This window comes from Dipteris shenzhenensis, chromosome 2 (genome assembly GCF_047967505.1).
Source record: "Dipteris shenzhenensis isolate YYH24624 ecotype China chromosome 2, Dip_SZ_1.0, whole genome shotgun sequence".
Taxonomy (NCBI): Eukaryota; Viridiplantae; Streptophyta; class Polypodiopsida; order Gleicheniales; family Dipteridaceae; genus Dipteris; species Dipteris shenzhenensis.
In genome coordinates, this window is record NC_141597.1 from 36,085,748 (window position 1) to 36,095,899 (window position 10,152).

Below are 10,152 nucleotides of genomic sequence, written 5' to 3' on the forward strand. Positions count from 1 at the left end.
TATTTTATAATTATTTCTATGAAATAAAATTTAAACGTTTTTTTATTTAAATAAAAATAGCTCTAATTTAAAAAATAACTTTAATCTCTTTTTTTTCAAAGATGATTTTAAAAAACAAAATTTTTACATTTTCACATTTTAAATAAAAAAATGTCGTAATTCAAAAATTTTAAAAAAACTTTAAAATGCATTTGAAATTTAGAAATATTTTATAATTATTTCTATAAACTAAAATTTAAATAAATTTTAGCAAAAAAAAAAAGCTACATAAAAAAAACCTTACCTGGACTCTCCTGCTCCGTCCATCTCCGTCGTTTTCCGTCGGTCGCTCTCCGTCGCTGCCGCAATTCCGTCAACGTCCCGCAAATCCAAAATCGGTCGATGAGGAGGAGCTCGATCGAGGTATGAAGAATGAGGGGGGTCGCTCTCGTTTTATAAGAAAATTTAGGGTTTCCCTACCTCGATCGAGGTATTTCACATGCAACATACATATCGCTCCATCATCCTCGATCGAGATATAGACATGCCACAATACCTCGATCGAGGTATTTTGACATGCCCATACATATCGGTACATGTACCGATATGTATTGACATGCCACGATACCTTGATTGAGGTATGTCAGCAGCAGCCGGATGCCACATGTCTTGATTGACGTATTCGACATGCGGCCAAGTCATCGGTCCAGCATACCTCGATCGAGGTATGTCAGCTGCCCTGTCGGATGGCACATACCTCGATTGAGGTATAGCTGGACATGCCACACTACCTCGATCGAGGTGTAGCTGGATTGCCACGATACCTCGCGAACGAGGTATATGTGGCATGCCAGCAAACCTCGATCGAGGTATAGGCTCGGTTCGGTGAAAAACGCCCAGCGCCTCGATCGAGGTATTGGCTTGGCTCGGTTGTCCTCGTGTGTGATTTTCATTGGAGATAATACCTCGATCGAGGTATTGCAGACCAAAGCAAAACCTTTGTATTTTCACTCGAGCGGGTGTCACACTCACCCGAAAGTGGTTCGGAAGTGGACACCCTTAGCTTGCTACCACCCGGTACCGTTCATAGTTGGTGGATGTTTTTTCTCGAGCGGTTTATGAAAACTTTGAAGGGATTTGTAAGACAAAGAGCAAGACCAGAAGCAAGCATGGCAGAGGGTTGGCTTGTGCAAGAGTCATTAGTATAGGAGTTTCTTGCATCCACGGATCTCGATATGCTGCAAGCTTGGCATAACAAGGACGATGATCGCATCGTTGGTGAGGTTCCCCAAGGAAAAGGGATTGAAAGAAATATGAGCGAAGAGCAAATGGAGAAATTCAATAAGTTTTGTATCCTCAATAGTAAGGAGATGCAGAAGTGGATTGAGAGATATGAAGCAGCCAAAGCAGAAAGAATAAATGCAAGGACGAGATTCAGAGTAATGTACAGGCAATCGCAACCATATCCATGGGATCTTGCCCTTCTCCCCACTCACGTCACTTGATTGGCTACAACTGCCTCTACGTAAAGCCGAATGCAATCGAGAGACAATAAACGAGCGGGAGCGGGAGTTATCATTTGGATGTATGATGCAAGTAAGTTTCTTACCTCTTGACATAATTAAGTGATTATTTGTGGCAATATACGCTATAAAATAGATGCATCTTCAATGATGCTCTTTTGTAGTACAAAAAGTACAGTGCATTATGGTCATATGGATGACATTTTCACGTGGAACGCATCGATTTAAAGAGAGTCACGTATGATTATGGAGTCATGGCTAACTTCACACAAGATAGCCGAGCAAGTGCATCGGATACCAATCTTCTGTCCTCACAGTTGGATTATTGTGGAACCATATGCACCCCAGGGTTTAACATTCCTTGTGCATTTTCTTATCTCATTTTTATTTGAAATTTGAAAAAATAATCCATATTAATTGAACTTCAAATAAACTAGATGAATTAAGAAAACATGTTTTCATAATGAAGATCTTCAATTGTAAATCAACCTTAGTTGATTTATGGTTATATTATATGAAAAGGTTCCAAGAAGAGTCCAAAGTGTGGGTGTTCAAAAAGAGTCTTGGGCAACTTGGAATGGGCATACTCTATTACACAACAAGTGTCCATCATGGGTTTTAAAAAAATGAGCATCTACCATAGGCACCTTCTTTAAACACAGCCAATAAGGATTTTGTAATTGAAAGAAATCACCAATGATTTGCAAGATCCTGAAAACACAGGTGGTTGGCTCCCACATCATAGATTCTAACTACATGTCTAAAGTTTAAACCGACCCAGATTTGATTTCAAAACTTAAAATGTATGTTCGACACCCCTAGATATCGCATCTTTTAAATCCAAATCCACCTTAGGTAGATTGCAAATCTCTAAGAACACATTATTATCACTATTACAGCACAACCATGTCCATTGCAAAAAAACCTTGGGTCAAGTTTAAGACTCTAACAATTCCTTCTCCCATTGGCTTCACTTACTCTCCCACATATCCTATTACATATTTGAAGTTTAAATCGACCCAAGTTCGTTTTCAAACCCCAAAAATAGATGTTTTCATTAACACCATTTCTTCATACAGATGCTTAGACATCAAGTCTTTTAGTTTTAAATCGACCCTAGGTCAATTTTAAATTTTGAAAAACATATTATCATCACCATTATGTCTCAACCACATCCCATAGAATACAAGCATGTCCATTGAAAATGGAGCTTGGGTCAATTTCAAAACTCTAAACAAATTCACATCTCTAGTAGCTTCACTTACTTTGCCACATCATATCTTATTACGTATTCGAAGTTGAAATTGACCCAATGTCAATTTCAAAACCCAAAATAGATGTTTTCAGTACCAATTGCTCAATCTCATGTACTCCATAACACAACAAGTGTCCATCATGGGTTTTAAAACATTGAGTGTCCACCATAAGCACCTCCTTTACACACTGCCAATAAAGATTTTGTAATGTAATTGAAAGAAATCGCCAATGATTTGCAAGATCTTGAAAACACAAATGATTGGCTCCCACATTATATCTAACTACATGTTGACACTTTAAATAGACCCAAGTTTGATTTAAAAACTTAAATAGACCCAAGTCCAAGTAAAAAACTGAAAATGTATGTTAGACACTCCTAAACATCACATCTTTTAAATGCTAATCGACCTTATGTCAATTTTGAATAGACTCTTAGACATCAAGTCTTTCAATTGTAAATCGACTTTAGGTCTATTTTAAAACTTGAAAAATATATTATAGTCACCATTATGGCTAAAACACATCCATACAGTACAAGCATGTCTATTATAAATCGACCTTCGGTTGATTTCAAAACTCAAAACACATTTACATCATTAGTAGCTTTGCTTACTCTCCCATGTCATACCTTACTACGTATTTGAAGTTGAAATTGACCCAAGCTCAATTTCAAAACCGAAAATAGATGTTTTCAATACCTATTGTTCATAGATACTCCTAGATATCAGGTCCTTTAATTGCAATCCAACCTTAGGCTGATTTCACATCTCAAAAAACACATGATCATCATCATCATGGCTCAAACACATTTCCATGCAGTATAAGCATGTCCATTGTAAATTGGCCTTGGGTTAATTTAAAAAATCTATAAACATTCCAAAATCCAAAATACATGTCTTCATCAACCCAAACACTCTTTGACATCACATATTTCAATTGCAAATCGACCGTATGCCAACTGCGAGGCTAATGATAGCACATTATTAGCACTAGTATGTTTTAAAGACGTGTGCCACAACAATTTATTGGGTGGGGCCATGGTTGCCACCATAGCAGTTGCACCACCATTGTCTCTAGCAACTCAGTTTGATCAGGCATGCTGACCTTTGTGACCTAAGTAGTGACCTGTTGACGTATCCAATGTACTGCTTGTGCAAATCATTTGTTATTACTACCATGCACTCTGAGTCTTTGACACTGGAAGTCTGAATGTGAATTATGAATAAAGAAGCAAGCCAAGAAGGAGAAAAATAGAGCTCAATATGAGGCATCTTGGACCGCAGCACCTCAGATCAATGTGAATTATGGAGAAAGAACCAAGATATGAAGGAACAACACTTACTGATTGAGATATAGGGATGGTGAGGCTATGGTCAACATACACTAGGAGAGCTATTTGACTTGGTAAGAAATGGAGTTTGAGGTAGGAGAAAGATATGGCACACATCACATGTTGGAGGTGGGAGGGGGCACAAGGGTGGGGGTGAGATGTGGCACACACGACATCTTATAGGGAAGGCACGAGGAGGGGTTTTGCTTGTGGGCTTGGGGGGATAGATGTAGGGGTTCTAGGGGGAAGGGGGCGAGATGTGGCTCATGCCACATCTTTAGTGAGGTGGGAAGGGGGTGAGACGTGGATCATGCCACATCTTTAGGGAGGTGGGAAAGATGTGGTACATGCAACATCTTAGGGGGAAGAAAATGTGTCACATTCCACATGTTGGGGTTAGCAGGGGCATTAAGATGTGGCACATGCCACATCTTGGGGAATAGGATGATAGGAGGGAAATAGAGAATGAGGAGAGGGTAGAGACTTTATATTGGGGATGTATGGGATTGCACACATCTCCACTATAATGTGCCATCCATCTACCCCAAAGATGTGGCATGTGCCACAACTTGCGCACCTCCCCAGCCTCCTGCCTCCCATGCCTCCTTCTCAATTCCTCCTATTGCTTCCTCCCCTTGCCAAGATGTGGTGTGCACCACATCCTGACCCCACCCACAAGCAAACCTTCTCCTCCAAACTTAATTGCCGTATTTCAATACTAAAAATGTGTATATATACACCACCTTTTCTAGAAAATTTCCATCATGTACTATATCTCACGGTTATAATTAGCCAATTGCAATACTCCTTTCATATTTTGCACAATGTGCCTCATTTTGTGTCTTCCTATGCATAGTGTGTGGAGTAGCCTATGCAGTATCGAGGCAGTATCTCAAATTCGCCCCATTTTGGCATAAAGTAGGTGAACATGGAGTAAGGTGACCATGTTGGGGAAAATTTTCGAAAGAAGAAAAAATGTCCAAATTTTTTAGTATTTTGTTAATTGCTTCCAAAGTCTCTCATTGAGAGGATTGAGGCTTTCATTCTTTATTGGCTAGAGCTACATATCCACCACCATATGGGTGGCATCCTTAGCATTGAAGGGAGCAATTGCTTTTCCCATGATTGGTTGCTAGGAAGTGACTATAGCATAGCTTGTAGAAGACCAATACATTACCAACAATGAAGCCTTAAAATAATTTCTCTCTCATGTAGGGAGCATGGTGAACAACTTCTTGCAATGTTCTTGTGGATGTGGGCAGCTCTTCTCTCATCACCTACCTTAAGGAAGCTCGTAGGAGTGTTTATTTAGCATGTTTCTACTATTAGTATCATTGCCCAACAGTTTGCTATATTTTTCAATTTCCCTCCTCTATTTTCTTTTGAACTTGGACTTGTACACACTATTTTCCATCATATTCTATCCCTTAAAAGTCTTTGACAAGTACGAGTCATGAGTTGCTATGTAGTACATTAGTTCAATCACATGAGACCTCCAAGAGGTAGAAAGTCCTTTTTTTTGTTTGCTGCCCATAGTCAAGTTGTTACTTTCTTGAGACTATGTATTGCATATCTTGGGATGCATTGGGCAAGGAGATGTCTACCATTGAGAATTTCAATAGTGATTGGTTTCATGCATGGAAAACTCAAGTGAAGTATCTCTTCATGTTAAAGGGATTATGGCTATACGTGAATGGGAATAAGACACCCAACTTGGCAAAACTAGATGAAGTTGAGGACGATGAATGACCTCAACCCATCATTATGTTTCATCTCAATAAATGCCTTGTCCATCGTGTTGATTGTCTCTCAATGAAAAAGCACAATTGGAACCAAATTGAGAAATTGTAAGGGGTGAAAGTTAAAAACTTAAAAATTGCATTGAAATATAAGTTTTTTTTGGTTTGCTCAAGGAGACCTTGGTTTATCTATTCCTCACATGAAGGGTTTTGTATCCCAATTAGCATCAATGAAGATAAAATTGAGGAAAATGACACTATTGCAGTGCTTCTTAAATTTTTGGTCAAACTATATTTCTACATTAAAGTCTTAGCCTAGAAGAATGTTCCCAATCCTTTGCTCAAGGGAGTCATATCATCCTTCTTGACGAGGAGAGAAAATAAGGTCCATTGAAGCAATGGAGCAACAACATTTTTGACTTCCAATCATGGAAATCAATAGGATGTTCAACAACAAGGCTATGAAATTGGAACAGGTTCCATCCCTATTTAATGAAGTGATGTGCAATCCTCAAAGTTATTAAATATAAAGAGTATAATTTTTAAAAGTAGTATTTTGGAAGAGTGCACGGCCCCTCTGTGCCTAGCGATTGCATCTCGGTGGAGAAGGCCATGTAGAAGGCAACGAAAACTCAAAAGGCCATGAAGAAGATGAAGAAAAGCCCATGGAGATGGGAAGCAAGGTACATAACCATCATCAAGGCACAAGGTTGAGACTTCATCTCCATGGAGCACTTAGTTGACTAATGAGTTTACTCAAAAGTTTCAAATAAAGTTTTATTCACATAGAGAACAATGTCTATAATAGTTCAATCCCGTCATGAAGGCACGACGTTGAACCTTCAATTTGATGACATGCTAAATCGAGTTGAAGTCTCAACCCCATGCTTTCATGGAAGAGTGCGTGGACCCTACGTGCCTAGTGATTGCATCACGTGGGAGAAGGACAGGTAGAAGGCAAGGATAAGGCCATGAAGAAGATGAAGAGAAGCCGATGGAGATGGGAATCAAGGTCCATAGCCATCATCAATTTCCTCATGCCAAGAACAACTTGAAGGTCACTTGGTCTTCAAAAGAATTTTAAGAACAAGATTGGGATGCAAGAAAAGTATACATGTTTTCAAGAAATTTTCAACAACAAGATCAAGTATCCAAATGAGACTTGAACACGATGTTGGAAATTAAATCCAATGCTCAAGGGGGTCGTTAGACATCAACTTGAACCATCAACTCAATGTCTAACCTTGAGCTCAAGGTTCAAGACCTGGGGCGCCAACTCAATATGTAATATGTTACTACCCTCGTCCAAAATCCAAGGTATGGGGGGACAAGGTCTAGATATAACATGCATGGATTTCTTTTAAAATTTTAAAATATGCAAGGGAAATTTGAACCTTGAGCTCAATGTTAGACATCGAGCACAAGGTTCAAGCTAATGTCTAACACCTTCAACTCATCTTCACTTCCAAGAAGAGAAGATTAACCTTAATATTTAGCTTTCATGTTTATGTTGAATATATTGTGTTCATAAAATTATGTCATTTTTTAGAGTATTGAAATGTCTTTGCAATTCACAGACCTTGGGTTTTTTGTTTATTTTAGAAAATTCTTCACTTATGCGTAAATCATTTTCCAAATTTCATTCAACAAAGTGTGTATTGTTAGAACTTAGGGGAATCTTCTAAAGATTCCAAATATTTTACCTAAGCAGGTAGATTTCCAAACAATCTGCAACTATTTTTAAACAAAGAGGAAGAAGGCATTCATTGAGGTCTTACACGAGAAGTGGGTTCCTTAAGGAGGAATGAGCTCATTGAGATCTTACAAGTTAAATCAAAAGAAGGGTACTTTCAGTCAAGAAGAGGGATTGGATACATGCATTGGGGAATTTGTCTAAATGGAGAGATGTTTAGGCTATCTGTGAAACTTTTGAAAACTTTTCTTTGTTTAGAGGAAAAACTTAGATGACACAAAAAAGATGTTGAGACCTACATGTCAGTAAATGCCACAAGAGTTGGTAGGGGCAAAGAGAGGGGCTAGGGGAAGGGAGTGGGCTCCTCCATAATAAGTTTAGATTAACGGTTGCTTACAATCCTATCAAAGAGTCCCTTTTTGAGTCCAAATCTCCCCTAATACATGATTGTGATGCCTTTCAGTAGTCTTTTTAGTTTGTTTTTTGCTGTACATTTGTGATGGTTGTGTTTTGAGATCTTATTTAGGTAATGTGTTTTGTGTGCTATCTTGTAGGTTCATGAGAGGTTGAGAGTATTTAAATCACAAGCTAAATTTGAGAAAATACAATGGGGAGCATTTGTGCAAGCTTATCGAGAGCTATGAGAAAAGTCTCAGAAATGTGCAGGGTTGCTCAAAGCCCACCATTCACTTGCCACATCTAGTCTCTGCCAACTACTTATACATATCCGCAATTGATCCGAAATGCTATGAACTCTAAGGATTCGCATGGCTTATGCACAATTGCACGCTTTGGAGTTGTCTCCTTAAGAAAATTATTATATAATAGAAAGTGATTTCCATAACATATGTTTCCATCCAAGAAGAGTATTGGACGAGTGTTCACAAAAAAACTATAGAGTATATACAATGAACCTAGAACATTTTCATTTTCACCAGGAAAAAAAAAACTAGAATTTTATAAAATTTGTGAAATTTTAGACAATTCAATTATATTTTAGTAAAATATCTGCAAATTCTCAAGAAAAAACTTCTAACGTTTGAAACTAGATTTGTAATGTATTGGACTTCTTTGTCAACCAGATATTGGCCCTAACGATGGAGTACAAATTTTACTCAGCAGATGCCACATGTCTCGTTGCATTATGATTCATGTGTGAGCTGATCGATGCAGTTGCCATTGTTGATGTATCTCACATACTTGTGAACGCAGACAGAGGAATTCGAGCGGTGTGGAGGAAAACGCCCTCGTAACTCACGAGCGAGCTGCGATCTCAACTATAGCTGCTAGGATCACAATAATCTGAAGAGTCTTGGCTTACGGCATAGGAGTGATCTGCAGGATTGATATGAAATTATGGACAAATCGATCAATCGTCGATACCGAACAGCTTGACTTGCCAGTGCTGCTAGTCAAACAACCGGCCCCTAGATGACGATCTGCCTTCTGTGCACAGATTTCGCAGAGCAATGCTAATGCGCGCTCATGTCCTTTCAGAATAAAATTATGAAGGATTTGTGGTTAAGGCTCAAGAGATATCATTACGGCGCATCTTTGCACCCCAAGATTCTCTCGCAAATGGTTTGGATTGCTGCCTTCGACGAAGGTTGCTCACTTGTGCCTCCCATTGGAGCTTCCACGCGACTGACACTTCACGTCGATGTGCGGTCCCACGACGTTTCCTACTTGACATTGTCAGATCCGAAGCAAAACCTCTCCCCAACGCTTGGGCACAGAACGCGTGTAGCAGATTGTAGTCATACTCCGCTCGTCGCTCTGGGTCCGACAAGATCTCATAAGCTTCCTGCACTTGAAGAAACTTACGAACCGAAACCTCCTTGTCAGCTGCCGCACAGACGTCAGGATGGTAGCGCCTGGCCATCATTCTGTAAGCGCTTTTGATCTCAGCTGGGCTTACGACATTGTGCGGCAGATCTAGAACGGCATACAGGGATGCAGCGTCAGAGGTGGGAGACGAGGTGTCGAGGAGAGTGGCACAAGTAATAGCGAGTCTTGGAGGGCAGCGGGGAGGATGAAGGATCGGGTGGCTGTAGTGGGCGAGGCGCAGAGGGTGCGATAGGAGTCTAGAAGGGCGAATACGATACGATTGTCGAGCCGGTAATTCAGAGAAGTGAAAACGGGTAGAGGAAGAGTGAGGCTGAGAGGAAAGGGAAAGGGAGGAGAGGCAAGGCATGACTGAAGGGGAGGAAGCAACGAATTGTGGGTGCATCAAGGAAGGAGGTGATAAGGAAGCAACGAATTGTGGGTGCATCAAGGAAGGAGGTGATAAGGAATATCGAGACCTCAAAGGAAGAAGAAAGGAAGTATTGAATGGTTTAGGAAGAAGCGATAGCGAATATAAAGGCCCAAAGGAAGAAGCTAGGAAGAAGCTACCTAGTGGAAACTTTTCAAGGAAACGCGGCCGATGTGTCACAATTGGATCTTGTCGTAATTGGATTATGACATACACACCATATCTTCTTCTTCGATGTGACTCCTCGGATGTGATTAAGCTACCCCATCCCCCGTCTAGAATCACATCCCATATCGTCTTCCTTCTTGTGCAGAATTCAACTCTCTCAACCCCACCTCCTTCTAGAAACATAACCATGATCCTTCGTTGTTTGAACA

General features: G+C 39.9%; 1 protein-coding gene across 1 annotated transcript; it reads right to left on the bottom strand.

The window, feature by feature from the left end:
• Nucleotides 1-9,022: 9,022 nt before the first annotated feature.
• Nucleotides 9,023-9,766, bottom strand: LOC147904694 (chaperone protein dnaJ 20, chloroplastic-like). Its single transcript, XM_087397886.1, has one exon. The coding sequence runs from the start codon at nt 9,749-9,751 to the stop codon at nt 9,050-9,052; it is 702 nt and encodes a 233-aa protein (XP_087254012.1). The 5' UTR covers nt 9,752-9,766; the 3' UTR covers nt 9,023-9,049.
• Nucleotides 9,767-10,152: the final 386 nt, after the last annotated feature.